Consider the following 26064-nt stretch of genomic DNA (forward strand, 5'->3'; position numbering starts at 1 on the left):
TGAGTGTAGCTTTTGATGGACTTATAGGGTTCCAAGAAGGTCTCCGTGGTAACTTTTATCTCTCCTTGGAGATGAGGAAAGAATTTGGAGAGATGGGCATCAAATTCTGGACTATATAATTTTCAAGAAAACCCTGAGTGAAACTAAAAAATACATGCTTAATACATTAAATATGGCTACGTTTCCAAACTGCTGTACTAAACTCATGTTGAATCACCTTTTCCTTTAAAGCGCTTATGGACGTAAAAGGGATACACGTAGTCCTCCAAGTGAAAATGGTACTTCATGCTCTTTTTTTCTTCCAAATATAACAAGACCAGATATTTATACCATTCAAGTGGAAGCTCGAAATGCAGATGGTGTCATTCAATCTGATATAACACGTTGGAATTTAGATACCGTAAGTAAGTGTCATTTGATATTCTTACATACTCTTTTATTAAAAGATACTCCTTTTTTTTTTTAAGAGATATCTCTGGACTCAAAACCAGACTCAAAGCTCAAGGATATAATAGGTGTGTTACAGATATACAGAAAACCTGTCTTATTGAAGAAGGAAGAGAAAGAGGGAGGGAGAAAGGGAGGAAGGAAGGAAGGGAGAGAGGGAGGGAGGAAAGAAGGAAGGAACTGACCATATGAAAAAAAATGAAAAGAGACTTTTTGGTGGTTCCTGATTTCCTCTTGCAGTTTGTACCATAAATTTTACTCAAAGAAACAGAGTGTTTCCCACTTAAAACATTATTCTCATGTAGGAAAAGAGAGTAAAACTCTTATTTTTAAAATGTCTAATTCTTACCTTTTAAATTCTTTTTCAAAATCTCATTTTCACTATATAATTTTTAAGTAGCAGCTTTTGTGAGATATAATTCACATGCAACAAGGTTCACCTTTTAAAAATGACAATTTAGTGTTTTTTAAAAATCATACAAAGTTGTGCAAACATTACCAATATCTAATTCCAGAACATTTTCATTACCCATCTAAAGAAACTTCATTCCCATTAACAGTCCCCCAGTCCCTTATTTCCACCTTCCCCTAATCTCTGCAACACCACAAATCTATTTTCTGTCTTTATGGATCTGCCTATTTTTGATATTTTATGTAAACGTCATGATACAGTATGTGGCCTTAGTATCTTATTCTTTCACTTAGCGTAATGTTTTCAAGGTTCAATCCATGTTGTAGCATTTATGTATGTATACTTTGTTCCTTTTTATAACTGAATAATATTCCACTGTAGTGATATACCACATTTTGTTTAGCCATACATCAGTTGATGGACATTTAGGTTTTTTCCACTTTTTGGTTATTAGGAATACTGCTTTTATGAATATTGATGTACAAATTTTTGTGTGAACTTATGTTTCAATTCTTGACTTGAAAAGTGTTTCCTGGTCTTCTATTTTTTGAAAGAGTTTCTGAATTACAAGTGTTACCTTGTCTTTAAGCCTTTGATAGACTTCACCAGTGTAGATATCTGGGCCTAAGATTTTCTTTTTGTAAAGTGTTTGACCAGGGTTTCTTTTTAAAACATTTGTTAAGAACTCCCTCTGGATGGCTTACCTCACATGGCAAACACTGGGTTTACCTCTTGATGATGGACCTGGAAGGGGCAAGGTTATTCACTTTTTAAACATAAACCTTTATTATTATTATCTTTTCTTTCTTAAAGTGAATATGTATTACTTTAGCAGTTAAAATTACTAAAAATAAATTGTGTCACAAAGATAACTAAAAAAGAAAAACACATAAAATCCAAAACTTCTATCCCTCTTTCAACTAGATATAGTAGATATTTAAATATTCTATAACTACCACTGATTAAAACTTAGAATGAGAAGGAATTTTGGTCTAAATTAGTAGAACACAGATTTGTAAAATTAATCTCTGAAGAAATTTTGTTTTTATAATGTATTATCTAGGACCTGGTAAAGTGTTGCTAAGTACTGAGATCTATCAAGAAAAAAAAAAGATTAAGAAAACAATCCTACTTATAATAGCATCAAAAAGAATAAAATACTTAAGACTAAATTTAACAAAGGAGGTGAAAGATCTATACACTGAAACCTATAAATAAAAGAAATTGAAGAAGACAGAAATAAATGAAATTATACTCTGTATTCATGGATTGGAAGAATTAATACTGTTAAAATGTCCATGTAACACAAAGCAATCTATGAATTCAATGCAATCCCTATCAAAATTCCAATGGCATTTTCCAAAGAAACAGAAAAAAAAAAATTCTAAAATTGATATGGGACCACAAAAGACTCTGAATAGCCAAAGCAATTTTGAACAAGAAGAACCAATCTGGAGGCATCACACTACTTGATTTCAAAGTATACTACAAAGCTATAGTAATCAAAACAGTATGGTATTGGCATAAAACCAGACATAGACCAATGGAACTGACTAAAGAGCCCAGAAGTAAATACTGCATATATGATCATCTGATCTTCAACAAGGACACCAAGAATATAAAATGAGAAAAGGATAGTCTCTTCAATAAAGGGTGTTGGGAAAACTGGATATCCATATGCAAAAAAAAAAAAAAAAAAAAGAAAAGAAAAAAGAAATTGGACTCATATTTTACACCATACAGAAAAATCAACTAAAAATGTGTTAAAGATATAAACATAAGACCTGAAATCATAAAATTCCTAAAAGAAAACAGAGAAGAAGCTCCATGACATTTATCTTGGCAATAATTTTTTTTTGGATAAGACACTAAAAGTACAGGCAACAAAAGTGAAGATAAATAAGTGGGATTATATAAAACTGAAAAAAAACCTGTACAGCAAAAGAAACAGTCAATAAATGATTCTGCACCCTGCAGAATGGGAGAAAATATTTGCAAATCATATATCTGATGAAGGGCCAATATCCAAAAAGAAATAAGAAACTCCTACCACTCAAAAGCAAAAAAAAAAAAAAAAAAAAAAAAAAAAGCAAATAGTCCTATTTAAAAATAGTAAAAAGACCCAAATAGACGTTTCTCCAAAGAAGACATAGAGCATACAGATGGCCAACAGGTATGTGAAAAGGTGCTCAACATCACTAATCATCAGGGAAATGTAAATTAAAATCACAATCACTTCATACAATTTGAGTGACCATTATTTAAAAAGCCAAAAGATAAATGGTGAGGATGTGGAGAAAAGAGGACCCTGGTACCCCTGGTCAGAATGTAAATTGATACAACCATTATGGAAAACAGTATGGTGGTTCCTCAAAAAATTAAAAATATAAGTACCATATGATCCATCAAACCCACTTCTGGCATTTATCCAAAGGGAATTGAAATCCAGATCTCAAAGAGATACCTGAATTTCCATGTTCATTGAAATATTATTCACAATAGCTAAGATACAGAAACAACCTAAATGTCCACCAACAGATTCATGAATAAAGAAATTGTGATATATACATACACTGAAATTAGTGTAGCTTTTTTTGGAAAGCAAAATGACATTTCATGGGAAGCAGCCCTAAAAATGTTTATACACTTTTATTTAATTATTCTATCCTAGGGGATCTAAGGAACCCATCAGTGATGCAAAGAAGCAACTATTATCCATTTATTTATTCACTTCATAAATACCTGATACCTTCTAAGTGTCAAGTGTTAATTCTAGGCTTTGTGATCAAGACCCAGCTTCTATTCTCAGGGAGGTTTAACATGAAAAACTGGGAGCACTATGTGCAGTAATAGAGAAAGGGTCAAATAACTTGTTTGTTCATAAGCTAGAATATTATGAAGCTTTGAAAAAATCATGTTTTGAAGAATTTATAATGCAAGAGGATATTTCCTTACTTTGTAAATTTTTTAAAAATGACAAAAGCTTTATTTAGTATAATATCAATTTTATTTTAAAAATATACAAATTCTTGGGGGGAGGGCATAGCTCAAGTGGTAGAGTGCATACTTAGCATGCAGGAGGTCCTGGGTTCAATCCCTAGTACCTCCATTAAAAAAATAATGAAATAAATAGACTTAATTACCCCCCCCCAAAAAAAGTATACAAATTCTTGCATGGTAAAAAGCCTGGAAGTTCACCATAGTGCTAATAATGGTTATCTCTGGCTGATGGCAAAAGTTTTTCTTTATGTTCTTTCTATATTTAAAAAAATTTTGGAATGAGCATATGTTACTTTTATAACCAGAAAAGAAAACCCATTTTCAAAGAGAGATTTGGGTGAGAATGTTTGCAGTGTTCAGGCGAAATGACAAGCGCTTTCTACTGGGCACTCCTTCCTCCTAGGGATCAAAGAAAGAGAGGCTGAGGGGAGGAAAGGGGAGTGAAGGGGAACAGCCCATTTTCTGGTCCTGTAGTCTCTTCATTTTACCTCCTTTATTCTCAACATAAGGTCTGACCCAGTCAGTAGAAGGCCGATATGCAGAAAAATCTTAGGAATATCTCCTCTCCTCATTAGACATTCTTTTCTTGTGAGGATGGGAGGTGGCAAGCATTCCTTTTGCATTAATGCTATTTGCATACAGCAAATCACAGAATATGTACTATAATTTTCTTCCTAGGTTTTTTTTTTTTCCAATTCTGGGTCAATGTTATTAGTACTTTCTGATCTTTTTGCAGATATGAGAACTGTGTGATTTTCATTTTCAGTTAAAACCGAGCCACCCAAGATTTCCAGTGTGAAACCAGTTTCGGGTGTTAAACGAATGGTTCAAATAAGATGGGTGAGGCCTGTATTGGCACCTAAGTCATCTAATTTTAAATACATACTTCGATTCAGAACAGTAAACAGTACCCACTGGGTAAGTTAAGCCATTAAAATGTTTCTATTATAGAGCCCAAATAAGAGAATTATTGACAACTTTTGTTGACTTGGAATCATTTTTTCCATTTTCTACATTGAAAATAGAAGATAGACAATAGTCAATACCTTTCTTCCTGGTTTCCCATTTGGGCCTTTTAGATGGGAAATGGCCAAGGGACAAATGAAAAAAGTGAGAAGTTAACTTTTGCATTCCACCCTGGTTTGTGTCTAGCTTTGTTGGCTGCCAGAAATTCAGTGGCTTGGCCATTTCCTTTTCTTTTCTTTTTTTTTTTTTTTTTGCCATTTCCTTTTTAATTTTTCTAATGTTTCATGAAATTGTGATGTATAACACATGTTTAGAAAAGTGAATAAAACATATTGCATTTAACCAATTATTATTAAATCAGTACTCATGTGAAAACCACTGAGGTAAAAATAGCACACCAGAGCCCCCATCTACCTTTTCCTGATGACACAGGCTTCCTGCCTTTAGAGCTAAGAATTACCCCAATTTTCATGGTAATTACTTCCCTACTTTTTATTATGGTTTTTACCATGTAAGCCTGCATTCCTGAACAACGTAGTTTGAGACATTATATAAAAGGAATCCATACATTTTGTATTTTCTTTATGTTTTGCTTCTTTCTCTATATATTGTTCTTTTAAGATCCATTCACGTTATACAGTGCTGGAGTTTGTACATTTTCATTGCAGTGTAGTATTCCTTGTATGAATGCAATAGAATCATGGCTTTAATTTGCATTTAACTCACTTTGAATGAGGCTGCATACCTTTCCATGTGTTTATTGGTCATTTAGAGTCCTTCTTGGTGAAGTGTTAATTTAAGCCTTTTGCATGTTTATTCTGTTGGATGATCTGCCTGATTTTAATTGACTTGTGGGAGTTCCTTCTATATTCTATTTGTGAGTCCTTTATTTTTTTTTATGTGTATTTAAATATCTCTTACCACATGGCTTGCCTTTTCACTCTCTTAAGTGGTAACTTTAGATAAACAGAACTTCTTAATTTTAATACTGTCAAATTTTATCAATCTTTTCCTTTAAGTTTAATGCCTTTTGTGTCTTAAGATATGTTTTCTTACCTTACCGTTCAGAGATAATTCTCATATATCTATCAATGCAGTCTGAAATTATATCAACTTTTTAAAATAACCAACTTACATTATTGATTCTTCATCAGCTCCTAGCCAATTAAATCAGTTAAATCTTTAAGACTCCCCACACACACACATGAGATTTTCTAGTAAAAACATCTTCACTATCTTACAACTTGTTTGTTTTTAACCTAAAATTCTGCTGCTTTATTTATTCCTATTGAATTTCTTCATGTTGGTCTTATCCACCATTTCGGCCTCTTTAGAATCTTTATTCTATCACCCGAAACTTGTAGTTAACTTTCTACTTGCTAACTTTTCAATAAAACTTATAGTTAACTTATTACTTTATAACTTTTCAGTATCTTCAGATGTGATAACACTTACTTCTGTACTTTTATCTAATCTTCAATCAAAAAGAGTGACTATGTCAGAGCCCATCTGGAGGCATCAGCGTCTCCTTTGAGTGTGGTCATTTACTCAGGCGTCTTTGAATACAGTTAGTTATCACCAAAGTCATTCCACCTACTTTTTTTATCTTGCCCATGAGGCCATCACTAGACTTTTTCCTTTGCTGAAATACGTAGATACTGTCTATTGCATCCTCTGCTAGACCAGCACTCTTTTAGAAAAGAAAAATTAGTTAAGTTTCACTTGTCTTATATTCAAGGCAAGAGAAATGATGTTTACTCTTCCTCTCAGCTCCCTTTCTGTGCCAGCTCTGGATCCATCCTCCTAGGACTGACTATGTATAATACAAGACCCATGGATTTGTAGTTTCTGGAACCCAGAAGAGGACTCCTAAGCAGGGAAGTCCCCAGCACAGCATAAGCTCATTTCTTTTGTATCACATGTCATGGTCTCAGTGAGTCTGAGGAACCTCTGGAGTGATCTACTGGCTAGCAACCCTTGATTTCTTTTATTTATCTGGGACTTGAGTCCTGTGGCTGCTGGGATAAGATTCAACAAGAAAAACAAGCCAGGATCTAATCCCTCTGGAAAATTACTAAACCATGCCCAATACTAAGTGAGGGCAGCATATGCAAACTACCCCAACTCTAGCATTCTGTCACCTGCCTCTTTGGTAAATTCACCTACATCTGCCCTCATCTTTGCCTCCTTCCTTCCAATCCCTTGAAGGGAATATAACCTTCTTCTTTCTCTCCTTGAGAAAGTGCAAAGGGAGGAAAATGGAATGTGCAGCCTGTATCTCTCTCCTTTCAGCTTTCAAACACGACCAAGTCTACTCAGTTTTAAACCCAACTAAACCAACCCAACCTTCTGTGAATGATTCCCATCCCATTATCAGTGGAAAAAGGCCCAAATCCTTAACCCTCTAAAACCCAGCCCCTATTGACCTCTCCAACCTCATCTTACATCTTGCTCTGGCTTCTCTAGTAATCCTGAATTGCTAGGTTCCCTTGTGTCATGTCATTTCACTTGTTTGTGCTTCTGCTTAAAACATTCTCTGCTTTGTACCTCTACTCTTGCCGTGAATCTATTCATTTCTCAGAATTCGGGTCTGACATATTTCCTTTTGAGAGTCTGAGCTAGGTGCTCCTCCTCTGTCATTGCATGTAACAGTCATTTCAAGTCATCTTCCCCAGCATTAGACTATAAGTTTCTCAAACACAGAGACCTTGATTTTCATCTGTCTTCCCATTGCCTGGCACATGTGCTTAGTAAATGTTTGATTAAACTAAACCATATAAAAACTAATTCTGAAATCCCCAGTATGTCCATATAGCAAGATTTGTGTTTGTATATTGCTATAAGGGTTACAAAGTGCTTTTTTTAATCCTTGCAAATATCCTATAAATGAGGCATCACTATTTTTATTATTACAGATAAGTAAACTGCAATGTAGAGAGCTTAAATCACCTGTCCAAGATCTCAAGGTTTGTAAGTTGCAGACTTGAGCCCAGGTTTTCTGACTCCAAGTTCAGTCATTCATTTGACCATACTTTAGCCTGCAAACCGCCTTCCTGTGGCCCTAGTGTCAAGAATTTCCACCTTTATAATAAAATGGAACCATGTGAACACTCTACAAAAGGCTCTCAAGACTGTTTTAAGGGTTTGATTCAGGCTCTGCTCCAAAATTTCTGACTTATCTCTTAAGATATAAACACTTTGAATAAGCTAGGATTTGGCACAAGTATTGATTATTAGAAACAAACCTGATAAAGTTAATTAGTGTTTTGGTCTGAGACTATTTCTTGTGTTGAGTTGGGGAAGTTTTAGGTTTAAGCCTGTATATGGAGGATCAATTGATCCTGGACCCTGTGAGGGCCAAAGTCACATAGCCTGGACAAAAAGCCACAGTGAAAGAACCTTACAGGCAGTCTGTTTGGAAGACAAGAGCTTCTTTTCCCCATTGGGGCTACGGCTGAGAAGAACAGGCTTGCACAGGAACATTAGACAGCAGATCCTGAACCTAAATGCGAGGAGACCCAGCAAGTAGGCCAAGGGTGTGCTGACAGCACTAGCAAAGCAGGAGGAAACATTTGAAAGTTGTTTTTGTTTTTTTTTTTACAAATTATTACGTATTTTTTAAAGCATGAAAAGTAGAATAGAACTTTAAGACATCTTCACACATTTTATGAATTAATATTGTTTTTATTTTGATTTATGTATGGAGGGCACCATGTGGCTGGACTTCTCCTAAAGGTCTTAATCTGGCTTCAACTGGTTTTACCCATAAGGTAAATTGGGGAGGCTACTTTCCCAGAGATGATGGATTGTCCCAAGTTATAGTCCCAACAACCTTATTCTACCAGTGCACCATCTCCAGGGGCTGTCGAAATCGGGTTCTCAGGGCACCCAGGATTCAGCAGCGGAACTGCTCTCCACCTCTGGATGCTACTTCCTTGCTCTGACACCATCTCACTAGGCTGGGTGTTCAGAACTGTCCATCTGTAGCTGGGATGCTCAGCTTTTGGCCACATATATACATCCTCATTTTGCCAAATTTCCTTTAGGCCCAGGACCTATTTTCACAGCTGTTACATATGCATAAGAAATAATAGAACTTCCTTCTCTTCTAAGGAAATATTGTGCATACTCACAAAATGGACATGCCTTTTATGGACATGCAGTTTATTTTTATTAATCAACTCAGTATAAATGTATATAAAGCAACAGCTAAAAGTTTATGTTGCAGCAACAGAAATACATAACTGAGATTTTAGTTTCTTTTGCAGAGTTGAGTCTGTAAGGGACTTTAGGGATTCTATAAAGCAACACACTAATTTTACTAATGAGGAAACTGAGGTCTAGAAAGGAGAAGTGATTTATTTATCTCTCCCCACTCCCCACCCCAGGGCGAGAGTGTCAAAATGAACTTATACATCCAGGTTGCTGAGATCTTTAGCATCTTGACTGGTTACCTGCAGACCAATAATTTGGAATGGAAGACTTAGATAGAGGGAAAGAGTCTAAGGGTGGGGCGGTCTGTACTCTGATCCTAGTTCTGCCCATTACAAATGCTGAGGTAATCCATGATAACTTAGCTTTGTTTTGTCCACGGGTTTTCTCCATGACATGAGGAGGAACTTAATTCCGCGAAGGTCTCTGTTACCTACTGTTCCTTGAGACCTTGTTTCTAGGCATTGTTGTTTCCTCCAGAGTTTAAACTGAGGCCCACATTGCCCTGGATCCCAGGACTCCACCTTGCATCTTTTAGAACAGCAAGACTCTGGTCACTCACATCCAGCCCAGAGGCAGGAATCTCTGCTTCACAGGCTTAGAAGTGGGAAATGGGGAGGGGTGGTGGTTCCGAGTGACTGAACTCTGTTTAGGTGCTAATGGTCCCCAGGTGTGTGTAAAGGTTTATTTATGAAAATTATATATTTTAAAAATTGAGCGACAACACTACTAGTTCTGAAAGGGTAAGACAGGGTTGGGGAGTAGAGAAGGAAAATGGAAAGATAACGTGGTCTCCCATCTGGCTTCAGGGTTGTCTCTGTCTTTTAGGTGGAAGTCAACTTCACTGAAAGAGAAGTGGGTAAAGAAGCAGCATACAACCTCACTGGGCTGCAGGCTTTTACCGAGTATGCCGTAGAGCTGTGCTGTGTGACTGAGGAGTCAAGGCTGTGGAGTGACTGGAGCGAAGAAAAAAGGGGAATAACCGAGGAAGAAGGCAAGTTGGTCCCTCATAATTCCTTTGCTGTTTACTCTGGTTTAGGACGGCCGAGGCTGAGCCTTTGTGGGTTTTGACACATGCTGTACTTGGGAATTGTGGGATCCCACAGTCCGGTGTGGCCCCTTCTATGGGGCCACTGTGCCCACCTGAGCCCACAGGATGAGCTGGCCCTTCTCTGACGGCGTGAGTTATGTTAGTGGCTTTTTGCCCTCAAGGCAAAAGATCACATCTTTAATCTTCGTATAAAGTTCTTATAGTATCTATGAAATGGTATAATATGATTTAAAGATATCCTATGATAAAGTAAACATATATATTGTAAACCTTGCAGCTACTACTAAAAATAGTAAGTAAAGATGTTGTCTACTGAAATAAAGTCACACAACATGAGAGTTTGGGTCAAACTCTCATTTGGGTCAAAATGAGGATTATAGCCCAGGAGACAGCATCTCAGATAGCTCTGAGGAACTGCTCTGAAGAGGTAGAGGGGAACATCAGTATCATATGTGATTTCAGTGAAGGGGGATACGTGCAGTCAAGCACACATTTAGGCAGAGGCTTGCTGCTAGTAACCAGAAGCAGATGTCCCCTTTAATGATTTTAGTGCTTTTCTAAATATGAGGAGATGCAAGAATTTGGGCTCATAAAGTCTTCTCCTGAAAATATCTAACTGTCTGAAGGCCTGTTCTGCCAGTTTTCCCAGAACACAGAGTACCTCATTCCTGACCTCCATCCTGAACTCCTTTCAGGGTGTGTTGGAGGTCATTGGCTGCAGTGGATTATGATTTAATCCAAGCAGAGGTAGATGGCAAGTACCAACGTGATTCAGTCCTTGTAGAGGCAGATGGCAAGTGCCAATTTTTAGTTGACAGTATAACAAACAAGGAAAAAATGTCACATCTTTAATGATACTGAGAGGAGTGAGAAAGGGATTGCACATTGGTTGAGTGCTTGCCCTGAGTCAGGTATAGTAACTAAGAACAGTGCTTTGAGTCTATGGGCTTGGTATAAATCCCAGCCTGGCTCTGGAGTGATTTGGGGCAAGATACCTCATCTCTAAGCCTCAGTCTCCTCACTATTTATTTCCCATTTCCATAACAGAACATAATTTGTAAAATTGAGTTAATAGTAGTACCTACTTTTTAATATTATTTTAAAGATCAAATGAAATGATATGTTTAGCCCATAGTAAACATTTGATAGATACCAGATTTCCTATTAGTATTATGCCTAAAAGCCCCATAAATTATGTAGAATCACCCCCATTTGCAGGTGAGGGAGCTGAGTTTACCAGCTCCCAGTTGCTCAGGGTCACTCAGCATGTTAGTCTTCTCTGTAAATCAAGAGCCTTGCCCAGTGCCTGATCCCCAGTATGGTCAATAAATTTGATGAATGTATTAGTTTCCTTTGGTCACTGTAAAAAATTGCCACAAACTTAGTAGCTAAAAGCAGCACACTTTTTTTTTCCTCTTATAGTCTGGAAGTAAGAAGTCCAAAGTCAGTTTCACTGGACTAAAGTCAAAGTGTTGGCAGGGTTGTCTCCTTTTGGAGACTCTGAGGGGAGAATATATTTTCTTGCCTCTCCCACCTTCTAGTGGCTGCCTGTATTCCTTGGTTTGTGGCCCCTTCCTATGTACAAAACATACTACTCCAATCTCTGCTTGTGTTATCACATTACCTTCTTCTCCTTTGCTGTGTCAAATCTGTCTGCTTCCCTCTTATAATGACCTGTGTGATAATATTTAGAGTCCACCAGGATAATCTCCCCATCTCAAGATCTTCACCTAATCACAGCTACAAAAATCCCTTTGACCATATAAAGTAACACTTACAGGTTTTAGAGATTTGGACTTATATCTTTGAGGTCCATTTTTCAGCCTAATACAATAAACGAATGAATGAATGACTAATTAAATGAATACTTGTTGAAGGCCATGTATCTTCTGAAATATGGAAAAGAAACATGAAAATGCTGATCCTTCTAACCTTCTGAGGCTTCAACTTTGTCTGTAGGACGTGTAAGTTTTAGACTATGAATCTGTGCCCCTGCCCCTCCTCAACCTCTGGCATGATTTCAGGCCCTTCTTAGTCAGTCTTACAACTAAGTGCCACACTGGTCTCGGGTAACATGTGGGATCAGCTTCTATGCTCCCTGGTCCATATGACATAATTTTATTCCTCTGGATCCTGGTTGAGTTGCCCGTGAGACCCAAGTTGGTATTAACAGATGTTTGGCATGTTCTCCCATATGGTCAGATATCTGGAAATAATCTGGTGCTTTCTGAATTGTGTATCTCCTATTGGAGATGCTCATGCTTAGTCTGGACTGTTGGTAGATGTAGTTACACAACAGGGATTCATTGCCACATATGGGGAATTGTGCTAGATGGCTTCTGAAGGCCCTTCTCACCCTAAGATTCCATTCTTCTGTGCCATTCAGGCATCCAGGCTTCCATGCCAGGCTGTAGCAGTACAGGAAGAAGTTTAAAAAAAATCCCTAATCATTATGTGTTTAAGTTCTTAGAATAGTGCCTTACAAATGGTAATGGGTATAGAAATTTTAAATAAATAAAAATACATGCATGGTTAAAACAAAACTAGTCAAGGTGTGGATCTAATGAAACTTTTGATTAAAATTATAGACAGCATGTAGGAACACATTTATATTCTATGGATATCATCTCAAAGTTTTCCAGTCCCAAAACAAATATAACAGTTTACAAGTATCAAACAGCACATAAAGATGGCATGATGGTTATAATTTTTTGGAGTGCTCAGTTATTGCTGCCTGTGTCTCAGGTGAGCCCTCCCTTTTAAAATATTAGGATGGATGCATGCATTATCATTGTACAAATTGTCCTCTCCCTTTGCCACACCTTTCAGCAGGCAACCTGGGAGACTGAGTTCTAGCCTGGGTCTGATCTTGTTTTGTATACAGGTCTTCTACCTGTAGCTGACTCTTCTTTCCAGTGACCTGCTGGTGTCCTTATGGCTCAGTGTCAAGTTAGCTCATCACAATCCAGCAACTCCCTAATGACAGTTTCATCCACTTGTTTTGCTGCCAGAATTGATTTATCCTTTCAGTAGATTTATTATGTCAGCTAGCTTGGCTAAGATTGATTAGCAAAACACTGGAAGCTGGTGTTCTCTGTGCCTTTTACTAATTAAATCAAATAAGCTTTTATCAAAGTCACCACTAGAGAATTTTGCTTTTGTTTTTCTTAATTTTTTCAGAATCTAAGAAGAAACTGATGAAAATATACCCCTCACCCCCAGCAAATCCTAATTTCTCCTTTTTTAATTCATTAACTATTTGTCTCCCTATTTAAAATGCCATTTGTTTAATACACACCACCTCAAACCTTTTCTAATTGTTTGAAGATTTCTATTCTAAGTTGAATGTGAAACACTACCTATTTGCTTTTGGATTTCAACATATTGATTATTAGGTTTATTTACCTATGCTTAAGCATATAAATACCTACTACATGAAGCAGATATAATTATATTCAAATCCTGGGTTTATTACTTAAAAGTTTATGACATTGGGCAGTTATTTCACTTTTTTGTGCCTCAGAAATGGAGATAATGGTATTGGTGGACCTAATTATAGGGCTCTGGAGGTTAAATGAGATAATTCAGGTAAAATGCTAAGTACAGTGACACTTGCTAAAAGTTAGCAATTCTTTGAGTTGATCTTCAGCAAGGGCAGCAGGAGGTGTCTGAGGTGTTGATTGGTGGTGGTGGTTGTGGTTTATTTCCAGATTGTAATAGAAACAGCATAGCAGCAAATTGTTACTATATCTGTCCAAATAATCAATGCCTTTGAATAAGTAGATATTTTGGCAGATTTGGAAAAACTCAATATTGTTCTTCACAAATACAGAATTATTGCTTTTTCCTCTTCGATTAAACTGCAAATTCATTATTAACTCATGGTCAGTGGAACATTGGGTGTAATAATTGTAGATTTACATGCTGGTCAGACAATGGTTGTACTAAAACCTGCATCTGTGGGAAGTTTACATTGAGAAGACTGTTTCTCTTTGGACCACATTTTCAGTAGTGCCTGAAAGTGCACTACTGGAAGTAGTGCCTCAGTGAAAGGAAAACTCCCAATTAAATTCGTTCATTATCACCATCTGCTAGAACTAAGTGGCTGCCTATGGGATAAATCTAAGGAGAATTTTACTCATGTCTAATCAAGTGACTAGCATGATTCATTACTTAATAATCAGTTTATTTTTGCTTCTGTCTGTACTTCAGATGAATATTTGGAACTGGATTATAAGGAACACTTTGCCTTTATATTTTTTCTTTTACTCTCAATATTATTACCCTGAGTGTGACTTCCACATAAGTGGAACAGAGAGACTCTGCAAGCAAGAGACAGAGTGAGAGGCTTTCCTATTCTGTGGGTCACATCTGAAGGTCTAGGGTCTTTGCGGCCTTGTGCTGAGGCTCTCTTCTGGGAGGATCTGTCTCTGCTCACATCTCCTTGGCTTTTAGATGTGGCCGAAACCAGCCTGTTGCTCTCTGTCTGAGAAAGCTGAGTCCTGGCTCTCCTGTCTTCAATTCAATAAAGACCTTTGGGAAATCAGAAAACTGCTGACAGAACTTGTAAGACAACATCTCAGTGGAATGCAGACTGAGCCATATGTAAAGTCTAAATAATTCAAATTTCCTTCTATGCAACTTATATCGAATTATAATAGATCTCACTGGGAGACTCAGAACCTAACAGTTAGACTGTGTTACCCACACTTGGGCTGCTACAAGAGTAGTTGTAGAAGTGTGATTCTCCATTGATGACAAGATATGTTATTGCCCTAATTGCCCTTTAGCACATTCCTACATTATGAAGTTGTCATTAGAGTTCAGTGTGTAATTTCACTTTAAAACACTCAATCACTTAAAGTTAAAGAGATCTCTGAAAAGAATCTCTCAGCACTAAAATAATTTAGATCTTGGCCTGAGTGGTGCAGACTAAATTACATTATTTTCAACCATCTGATTTCCTCAAGAAGAGATTCAGAGTAGCGTCAACTGTAGCGTCAGTTAGAAACATTTCAGTTCTCCAAATTATAACCCATCAGCCTTGGGCACAGGTTTTTAGAACTCTCCGCTTTCTTCTCATGACTGAAGTGTGTATATCATTGTTTAATCAGAAGACGAGCATTTTGAAGTTTCAGATCCACATCAGAGGATTTAACTATAAGTTGCCAGTGAGCAACTTTTTGTCAGAACTCCTTGAGACATGATATTTGAGAGATACAGTCTAGAGATCAAGTGTAATATAAATTCTTCTTGTTTTTGTAAGTTTTATCTCTGGATGGTTAGATCATCAGACGCTAACACATGAACTATGTTGTCTTCAGTTACGTTGTTCACTAGAGAGATGCATAAATCAAGTTTAACGCTGTACCCTTGCATTTTATAGAAGACAACCATGAGAGGTATACACGTGCCATATTTCTGATTGCAGGTGTCAGCCTTCATCTTTTTTGAGAGGACCCACACGATAAATTCCATTTATGAATTCAGTGCCCGTAGCCAGAAAATACTTGCCTCTTCACATGGATCACTATGTTTCCTTTTTATCAGGCCATGAGAAATATGCAACCCAGTTTGATTCTTGTTTACTTTTCCTGCCAGGAAGATCATCATTAAATTTAGAGCCCAGGGAGGGATTTTTAATAAAGATTATTTCTCTGCTTCTTTCTTCTTTAATTCTTTCTTATATTTTATAACCTTGTAAGTATGTAGTGCCATCCTTTTGGGGAGTTGATATGGCATAAATTATATATAAATCTCCTTATCAGTTATCTGTGTCTTTCCCAGCTTTAATGTCTGTTGGATGTTATATCTTACAGGATATAAGATATCACATTCCAATCCAGATTTGAATGATAAATTATATTGCAAAGGAGTCTATTGTTATTTTATTTTACCTTACATTAAGTCATCAGATCCAAGAGCAGTTTTATTTTTGACCTTTGTTTGATTCCAGTCCTTCAGCCACAAAATGAAGACATCATTGGTCATTGCAATGTTGCCAGCCTTCTACTCTCCATTTATTCCTACCTCAAGCAAATCCTTACCAACTGCATTTTCTAAATAGGCAGCCCAGCTAATTTCACCATCTCCTGCTGCAACTCCCTTCTGAGTTGAGCACCTCCTTCTTGTTTCTTGCAGCTCCACATGGCCTGGATCTGTGGCGAGTCCTGAGACCAGCCAGGGTGGATGGAAGAAGGCCAGTGAAGTTGTTGTGGAAGGTGATCTCCCTCTAGGTTGTTTATTTACTCTTTCTGTGTAAAAGCCTTAGTTTCTTACACCTCCAAGAACTGTGATAATTGAAATTTTAACTTAATTTAATTCCCTAGAGGCTTTATTCTGTCCCAGATCTCAGAATGGTTTCCCAGCTCATTAAAATCCTATACGTCATTGTGTAGATGGCCTGAACGTGCATTACAGACCCTGGTCCCCTCTTCTTTGGTCTGAAACGTTAATAGTAGGGATGGGTACAAAGTGCAAGTGCAGGAAGCACCTTGATCTTCTGGAGAAGAAATCACTGGCTGGCCTCCAGTAGAAGGCAATGTGAAATTCTATAGCCCTCACCCCCACATTGGAGGAGAGCACTGACTTGGGGCCAGCTTCCTAGTGTGTCCTCAGGTCATCGCCAACATATATTACATGTGTCCCCTTAAGTACTGGGATAGTGGGGTGCAAGGACAGAACAGGGGCCAAATGGTCCTTTGTAGGATGGAGACCTGGCAGTGAGGACCAAAGGAGAAGCCAGATGGGTAATACAGAGAAGAGGAGGAAGGAGAAGCAGATTAGAGGAGAAGGTAAGAAAAGGAGGGAAAGAGGGAATAAACAGGACAGGAAAAGGGCAAATAGAGGGGGGGGAAAAAAAAAAACCCAGCCAGGCAATAGGAGAGGGAAGATGGGAAAGCTGAGGGGAAGGAGAGAGGTAGGTGAGTGAGATGCCAAAACTCTTTAATGTGTTTCCAAAATTCTCAGGAAATACTCACCATGTTATCTCATTCTTGCCCAAGTCCAGGCAAGTTTAAAATCCTTCTGGAAATGGAGAAATCACCCTACTTTTTCAAACGACATCCCAATCCCAATTACTTCTGGGTTGGAGCATTCTTCTACCTTTCTCCTCTCCCTTCACACCCCAGGGCTGAGGAACACCCTCATAGGCAGCAGGGAGCAGGCAAGGACAAGCACAGCCAGTGGTGTTGGGAAATCTCTGAGACCCAGATATTGTGGATTCTTTCTCAGTTATCAAGGGTGGAAGCCAATGACTCTGTCAATATATTTTTGAGGAAGGAAAGCAAACAATGGCAAATACCACATGTGGCCAGCTCCACATGTGGCCAGACCTGTGGTCAAATAGGCCAATCTGTGAACTAGGTGAGATGGACTTCAATGCCCTCCTCCTTCTCCCCTTCACCTGGGGACTGGTCTTCCTTCTGTTTCAGTAGGGGAGTTTTCTAAGAATTAGAGTTGCTTAAAAAAGAATAGACTAAAATTAGATAGTGGTGATTATTGTACAACTCTTTGAATATACTAAAAGCCACTGAATTGTACACTTGAAAAAAAGTGAATTTTACAGTGTGTGAATTATGTCTATAATAAAGCTTTTATTTATTTATTTATTTATTTATTTAAGATTTATTCAAGGAGATGCACACTTCATAGACAAAGAGTGCAGTCTGTCTCAGAAGGCCAGAGAGGCCATAAGGCATGGGGGTGGGTGTTTAGTTTGAAGTAAAAATAGATACACACTCCATAGGCAGAGTGCAGGCCATCTCAAAAGGCAAGAGAAAAGGCCTAGGAGATACACATTCCATAGGCAGAATGTGGGCCATCTTACTCAGAAGGGAGAGTCTAAAGCTGTTATTCAAAAAAGAGAACAAGTTGTCTTGAGAGATAAAAGATAAAAGTCATGAGGAGGGTTCTACCTGACCTTCCTTCTAGGTTTTATGTTATGGGAGCCTGTAAAGGAAATTCCTGAACTGGGAAGGCAGTGGGACAAAATGACTTCTAAAGTCCCTCTGACCTTACGTTCAGTCAGTCCACTCCACTGATGTGTGTTATCAATAACAGAAAGACAACTGGAAAGCCTTATCATTCTTGGGAAATACTCAGCCTGCTGATCTCTAGGAAAACATCTGGTTAGTGGGCTTAGGTTCAAGGCTGAAAAAGAGTTTGGCTTAGAGCCCCTGGGGTCACCCTATGTTTCTCACCAAGGATTTGGGTCTGGTAGGGCAGCCTCAAATGTTTTCGTCTTCTTAGCTGGAATGCCTGGTCCACGGAAACTTGCTGCCTCCTCAGAGGGGGAGTTGTGGAGATAAAAGGCAAGGGCCCAGATACTCTTCAACCCCTGGATGCTTCCAGGAAAGAAATAGCCCAGAGCTAGAAGAGACTTGGGATTGTCTCAGAGGTCATGCTTCAACGTTTAAGTTTATACCCCTCTGCCCATTTGGGATGGAGGGAAAGATACAGTCAAAAGGAAAAGGGGGATGGCTTGCTTGCATTGATTTGGGCATCACTCTAGTTTAGCTTCATGGAATTCGATTTATGACAAGGGTTGGTACCAAGGGACCATTTTAGAAATCCCCTCTTCTGGCACCTGAGGGGTTAATCTCATGGCTCAAGGTATGTTATTCATTCCAGAAGGGTAATTACCTGATTGTAGTTTAGCACGTAATAGTTAACATTACCTCCCACCCCTGATCCCCACCATTCATCACTATCTTAATGCCTTTCTTTATTTTTGGCAATAAATTTTGTCTTCTTTGTATTCAGAAGGCAAAAGGAGCCCCTGTCCTGGAAAAAACACTTGGCTACAACATATGGTACTTTCCAGAAAACAGCACTAACCTCACAGAGACTATAAACACCACTAACCAGCAGCTTGAACTGTATCTGGAAGGCAAGGCCTACTGGATATCTGTGACTTCTTATAATTCTCTTGGAAAGTCTCCAGTAGCCACCCTGAGGATTCCAGCTGTTGATGAAAAGTGTAAGTATAGCACAAACATCTTATTTAGATGCCTGGCCCCATCCAGTTGGCCAAGGAGTGGTCCCTATCCTCTCAAAGGTTGGTTTCTCTCAAGTCAAAATGGAAAAGAAGATGTTTTAGGATATGGTGGGGAGATCATTATCTTCTGGTAATTAATGGGCCTCTTGAGATAGTTTCTTTGGAACAAAGCCTGTGTTGAAAATCAGAGGCTTTATAAATCATATGGTACAAACTCATAAGCCTAGAAGTTCTACATTCAGCTTGTATTTGTTTTTGGTCTGAGTGATTGTAAGCTGAGTTGAGCTCTACAAACTGTCATATCTGCCACATTTGCCCTCAGCAGCTGAAACCTCTCTTTCAAAATCTTCCCCTCACAGTACTGACCACATCCAGCCTTGGTTTGCTCACTCTCCCATTTTCTTCTTTTCCCCCTTTCATTTGACTATCAGAATTAGGAAAATTTCTAATGTTCATACTTCCCAATAACTTGTGTAATCAAAATTATACTTCTGATTAAGTAATTTTTAACATTTTACTGCTTACAGGCAAATTCATATTTTATATCCTATTTTGGAATAAAATAGCTTCTTTGATTCTTATTCAAAGAATTGCAGGCAATGGATTTCCTCTTCGCTACTTTATTTTTCTCTACAGATTTTACTATTTCTCATCCTTTGGATTTTCTCATTTACTTTGTTTATTACCTCTCTCTCCCTCAGTAGGATGCATGTTCCATGAGGGCAGAGATTTTTGTCTGTTTTTCTCCTCCTCCTTCTCCTCTTCCATTTCTGATGCCTATGGCAGGCATAGTGCAGTTAGCAGAGACAAGGCGCTTACTCAGTAACTATTTGTTGAAACACACCATAGCTGGGATATGCACTCTCCAATTCTCCATCTCTCTCTATTTCTTAGACCTAGAGTGGTTCTGAGATTTATACCTCCAGGTCTAGGCTTGTCTGCCTGTGCTTTCTTCTTTATCTTTTCCTTGAACTTAACCATTTCTTCTTTTGCCTCATTTTAGAACTCCTAGATATACACTTTTGTGTGTTTTGAGCTATACTTGATATTATTTTAGTTAGTATTTAATAGTATTCCCCACAGTCCTTAGTTCCTGGCATTCTAGTTCCTGCCTGTCCAATACCCCAGTGATGAAGTTTCTGACAAATGCATGTGTCACTGAATACACATTCTTTGTTAATAGAGGTATTGCTGAATAGTAATCTAAGTTTCCTGGTGTGACTCCGTAGTGGGAGGCAGTAAAGAGTAGGGGAGAAAAACATAGGCTTTGGAGTCTAGCAGCCTTGGGTTTAAATCTTTCCTCCATAAACTTTGGGCAAATTATCTAAACTTTCTAAACCTTAGCTACTTGTAAGATGGGCTATTATTTAGTAATAAGTATCTCATTGAGCTATTGTGAGGATTAAATGAGATTGTGTATGTAAAGTGCTTTGTCTAGTGTTAATTATTATTATCATTCTTAATAAAACTTCTGATTAAATTTCTATTACGCATGGGTTATCAACTTTAAAAATACTATGTAATATACTTTAACTAAGATTATGCTAAATTCACCTAGGGCTTTTTGTTGTTTTTTTTTCCAATTCTGAAGCTCCTTGTTTTGTGTCATGAACATCGGTGTAATCATCGGCTTTAATGGTCCCAAACCAGGTGTAGGCAAACTATAGCTTGTGGGCCAGACCTGGCCTGACACCTGTTTTTTGCAAATAAATTTTATTGGGATACAACCACACCTTTTTGTTTACATACTGTCTATGTCTCCCTTTGTGCACAATGGCAAAGTGAAATAATTGTGACACAGGCCTCCAATACCTAAAATGTTTACCATTTGGCCCTTTAAGACCCCTTTACAGATCCCTGTCCTAGACATATAAGAAAGTAATAGTCTACAGAATCTTGTTTAAGAAAGTGGAGTCAGCTGCAGAATAGTTATAATAATAATAATAATAATAATTATGACAATATTTAAGTAAGTATAATTATCAAATATTATCCATTAGGATTTGTCAGGCATGGTGCTAGGATGACACAGGTTAATCTAATGCTATCCCTGAAATGACCCATGGGGTAGATACTATTAGATTCATTTTATAGATGATGAAGCTGAGATTCAGGAAGGCTTTTAGTAGTCTCTCAGGTAGAATTCAAGTCCAGGTCTGCAAGATTCCAAACTTGTATAATATACCTCATCCAGAACCTTGGACTTGGTATTAACACAGTGACTTAGAAATCTGGTCACAGATGCCATGTAACACTGAATTTGTTATTTATCTCTGTGAGCCTCCATTTTCCCACCTTTCAAACAAAGAATTGGAATAGATACATCTTCAGGTTCCTTCTGGGAAGAATACCCTCTGAGTTTAGGAGACCTTGGCCACCACGCAGCAGGAGTAGTCTGAGGCTAACAAAGTGCAGCCACTTGTGTGATGAGGTGCTGAGGAGGGCAGTGGGACCAAGCTGGGGTAGAGTTCAGGCTGGGCTAGGACAGCTGGCAAAGGTGAGGCACCATCAGCATCTGAGAATGGTTTTTGATAGGCACAGAGAGACTGCAAAACACAAGAAATTAATGGTGTTTACAGTCAAAGTCCCTTTCCCCTCCCCCCAGGAGGGATGTGTGTCTCCTACCACACTTGGGGGTATACTGTATTTGGAGAAATTGCTCAAAAAGTTATTGTTGACAGTGTTGTGTCAATTTCTGGTGTACAGCACAACATTGCAAACTGACTATACTTCAATTTTTAAAAATATGTATATATAAAGCCTTAGGGCAATCTATTAATTGTCTTTAAAAAAAAAATGTTATTGTTGAGTGGTGAAAGCAGTTAGTTGATGTTCAGTAGAATGTTGATTTGGAAACATTTCTCTCAGCACCCCTTCCTGCTGCCCAGGACTTTTGTCTTTCGAGGTTGACTCACAGCTGGATTGAACCGTTTCCACACCCACTGTGGTCCAGAGCCTGGGCTTGTTTCCTCTTTATACCTAGTCCTTGTTCCACAGAGCTCCGATGTTGGTAAAGAGAAGGAGTGTGGGCTTAGCAACAAACATTCACTCCCGTCTTCAGTTAAGGATTTGTGTACAAGTGATTTATTAGGAAACATCAGAGAGACCAGAAAAGGAAGTGAAGAAACTGAGGCCAAGGACGAGGAGGAGGCTGAACCAAAGGTGCTGGTTGATTTTCCCAGGTCTTCCCAACAAACACCATAGACTGGGTGGCTTCAAACAATAGAAACTCATTGTCTCATTGTTCTGGAGGTTAGAAGTCTGAAATCAAGGTGTTGGCAGGGCCATGCTCCCTCAAAAGCCTCTAGGGGAGGATCCTTCCTTCCTTCTTTCAGCTTCTAGAAGCCCAGGCTTTCCTTAGCTTGAAACAGCCTAACTCCAATCGCTGACTCATTTTTCACATGACCAGCTTCATGTGTGTCTCTGTCTCTGCATCCAAATTCCACTTTTCAGGAGACCAGTCATATCGGGTTAAGGGCCCACTATCTTACCTTAAAGACTTAGGTCTATAAGTATGACCTAATTTCCAAATACAGTTACATTCTGCAGTACTGAGGAGATATCTTTGGTGAGGGGGAAGGAGGGGTACAAAATTCAACTCATAACAGGTGCAATCTGAGTTGAAAGTCCTGGGGAGGGTGGTTCCATTTTGACCCGGCAGGAGGACTTTGCAGTGTAAGTTACATCTCATTCCAGCCAGGCAACATGTAAAAATAGTCAGAGGGAATCTGAGAAGGTCAGGGAGCACTAACAGCTATAAGAGGCTGGGTGAGGTTCCCAGTGCTCCAGTAATGACTTCCAGCCTGTCTGGAACAGCGACTGAGGATGCTTAGAGGCTATGAGGAGAAAGCGGGAGCCCCGGGGGTTAGGTGGGGTTGATTTCCTGGCTCTGCTTCTTGCCTGGGCCTCTGCCCCTACTCCAGCTTTACATTTTCCCCACACCTCAGTTTCCCTTCCTCAGAACTACCCTTTCAGAACTACCCTTTCTCTTCCTCAGAACTACCCTTTCAGGTTGACAAATTACCTGGCCTTACTTCTAGAACTAGAAACTAGAGTGTCTCATAAAGGCCCACAAACTTCAGGAAAAGGATTCATAAATTGTGGCCTTCAAGAACAGAGACTACTAAATATGCACACAGCCTGCTGGAGCTTGTTGCACAGAAATAGTAGGATTCTGTACCCCTGTCCCCCAAGACCAACTCTCTACCCTTGCCTAGGCTTCTAGCTTCAAGAGGCGTTTTGGTTTCTTTGAAGGACTCCATCTCCTCTTCTGCCCTCATCCAGGACTGTCTTTGATGTTTCAATATACTTCCTGTGGCTGCCAGTTTTGAAGGTCCAGGTGTGTTCCGACTGGTGAGGAGTGGATTAGAGCCACCCACTGTGGTCTCCGGAACCCCACTCCTTCGTGCCCTCCTTCTCTGCCTCCCTGGGCCCCCTTGTCCTCTCCTCTGCATGTTCAGAACATGTTCAATAAAGGAGCACTCTGATTCTGATTAAATCCCAGATCCTGGATCTGAAGCCACTGTTCAACTTTTCTGTTAAAGAAATCCTGTGGCCTATTTCCCCAGATGAGTTTTCTGCTAGGCCTGCAGAAAAAGTAGTCATTTTTATATTAGTTCACAGCTAGGTGCTTTGGATGGGGGTGTCCATATCTTTCTGCTACAGACACAATTCTTACTGCCTGGAGGGTAGGACTCCATAGCCAGGTTGTGTAGGGCTAGCCTATACAGTTGAAATTTGAAGCCATCTCTCTGGTATGACTTTAGGGTCACCATCTCCCAGCTTCCCAGCCACAGAATTCCTGGTGTCTGAAATTCTACCTTTAGAGGGTCATTCTTTGTCTCAGGCTTGCTTTCCTTTGACTTGTGGAGACACCAGAGCTACCCTGTAAGACTTCCTAGTCATCAGCTCTCTAGTGAGATGCTTTTCTGGAAATGCATAAATTGGGAGGAGGAGGTAGTAACAAAATATTAAAAAGGCACTTAATCATCAAATATTGGGGGTAAAGAAAAGGGATACAATAAAAGCAGTGAAAACAGCACCATCAGGGAAGGCTGCATGGAGATTCTGAACTCCGCCCCTCTTTACAGTTTGGGCAATGAATGGATGCTGATGAAGTTGGTGACTTTGGAGGATGATTTGGGTAGTTGTGAAGCAGTCTTTTTCTCTCCTTTCAGCGGTTCAGTGCGTCACAGCCATGCAGGCTTGCCTTACTCAGGACCAGCTGGTGGTGGAGTGGCAAAGCTTCACTCTGAAGGTGGACAAATGGGTGGTTGAGTGGGTCCCAGATTTGGACTCAGAGCCCTCACTTATTTCCTGGGAATCTGTGTCTCAGGCCAAGAACTGGACAATAAAGAAAGGTAACTGTGGACCCTATAAATTCCTGCTGTGTAGGAGACAGTTTCACTTTCATCAGTTTTTAAATCCTTAACCTTGGCTTCAAAGCTGTAAAGGTGAGTAATACAATTTGACAAGCCAGTGCAGGCTTACTGAAGTGTAATTTTTGGCATTTCCCAGCAATGCAGGAACAGGATGTGATGGGTATCACACCAGATACCTGGAGTGTTTCCAGGTGGAAAACACTATCTCAACACCTACCATCAGAGAGCTCGTCCCAGATATCTTGATCATGGGATTAACACCAGAGTTTGTATCCCATCTGTCCTACCCAGGGCACCTCCTTCAGTTCTGGTTGCTTGTTGAAGAGCTAGACTCCCTCCCCACATGACTGATACAGGGAGTAGCCTTCTTTTTGAGAAAGTTCCTGCACCATGTACGACAAGCAAGTGAGGCTTTGCCCTCCCAATTCGGTCAGTCCAAACATTTCTTAATACTTAATAGCATCCATATGAAGAATCATGCTTACGTAGGGATGCAGACAGACAGAAGAGCTAAACTTTATGGTATCTGAGTTCTCTAGGGGCATATGCTATTGAGAGAAGGATTCAGTTTATTCTGCAGTGCCCCTAAATCATACAAGATCAGCGATGGAGGAGAGACTGGCTCTCTTGCTTCTCCCTTCCTGAGTGGCTCTGTCATATTGTCAGAGTGGTGCAGGCTTAGTTCTAAGAATTTATTTTAAAATGTTAGAGCTGGAAAAGATGTTAGAGGCCATCCAACCTAACCTCCTTATTTTCCAGAGGTGAAAACTGTAGAGAAATAGAATATCTTGCATAAGTCGAGGGCTATAACTCTTAGTCTATCATCCTACTATGCTGCACTCTGCACTTAATGCTTATTTCTCTCTCTCTCTTTTCAACAGATAAATTAAAACCTTTCCAGTGCTACAACATCTCTGTGTATCCAATGTTGAAAGACCAAGTGGGTGAACCATATTCCATCCAGACTTATGTCAAAGAAGGTGGTATGTATGGACAAGGTCCTGTGGGGAAAGAAAACACTGGGCTTGTCCAACCTTCCGACAAGGCTGTGAAGGCCTACAGCTCATTCAGTGTTGCTGTAGCCTTCATCTGTGCTGCGTCTTTAGCTTGTACTAAGCTATGTATGTTTGACACGATTGTGGTCAGATTCACTAAACTTTAAAGCTGGGGTAGCCGTTGGAGGTCGTTGAGTCCAAGCCCCTCGTTTCACAAATGGAAAATTGAGGCTCGGAGAGGTGAGATAACTTGCCAAAAATTGCAAAGAAACTTAGTAAAAACAGTGCTGTAAACAGAAACAACATTTAGTTAAGACCAAGTTAGGGATCCTACAGAGTTAATTGTAAGTTGGAGATGCTAAAAAATGATTTTTAATTATGCAGCAATAAGCAAAGGATTTATTGGTGAACTGCTCAAACTTTATTTTTATCTTTTTGAAAGTTAACATCTTCCAGATTCAACATTAGAAAATATATCCTGTCACTCAAAGGTAGTCCATGGAGGCATACTCTTCAACTGATAAGAGCTATTATGGATATGAATGAAAGAGCTGGGTGCCAAATTAGAGTGAGAGGTCTGTAAGAAAGTACTTTTCCTCTGG

The 26064-nt window shown here is 39.1% G+C and overlaps 1 protein-coding gene across 1 annotated transcript in view; it reads left to right on the plus strand.

Annotated features, from left to right (window-relative positions):
- The window catches only part of IL31RA (interleukin 31 receptor A), a 60165-nt gene that overhangs the window by 21170 nt on the left and 12931 nt on the right, over nucleotides 1-26064 (plus strand). Inside the window, exons 4-10 of the mRNA XM_006187373.3 lie at nucleotides 232-404; nucleotides 4626-4777; nucleotides 9866-10031; nucleotides 16230-16309; nucleotides 18852-19068; nucleotides 24264-24446; nucleotides 25349-25450. Coding sequence (XP_006187435.1) covers nucleotides 232-404; nucleotides 4626-4777; nucleotides 9866-10031; nucleotides 16230-16309; nucleotides 18852-19068; nucleotides 24264-24446; nucleotides 25349-25450 — 1073 coding nt within the window. The remainder of the gene's footprint in view (nucleotides 1-231; nucleotides 405-4625; nucleotides 4778-9865; nucleotides 10032-16229; nucleotides 16310-18851; nucleotides 19069-24263; nucleotides 24447-25348; nucleotides 25451-26064) is intronic.

Source organism: Camelus ferus, chromosome 3, assembly GCF_009834535.1.
Source record: "Camelus ferus isolate YT-003-E chromosome 3, BCGSAC_Cfer_1.0, whole genome shotgun sequence".
Lineage (NCBI taxonomy): Eukaryota > Metazoa > Chordata > Mammalia > Artiodactyla > Camelidae > Camelus > Camelus ferus.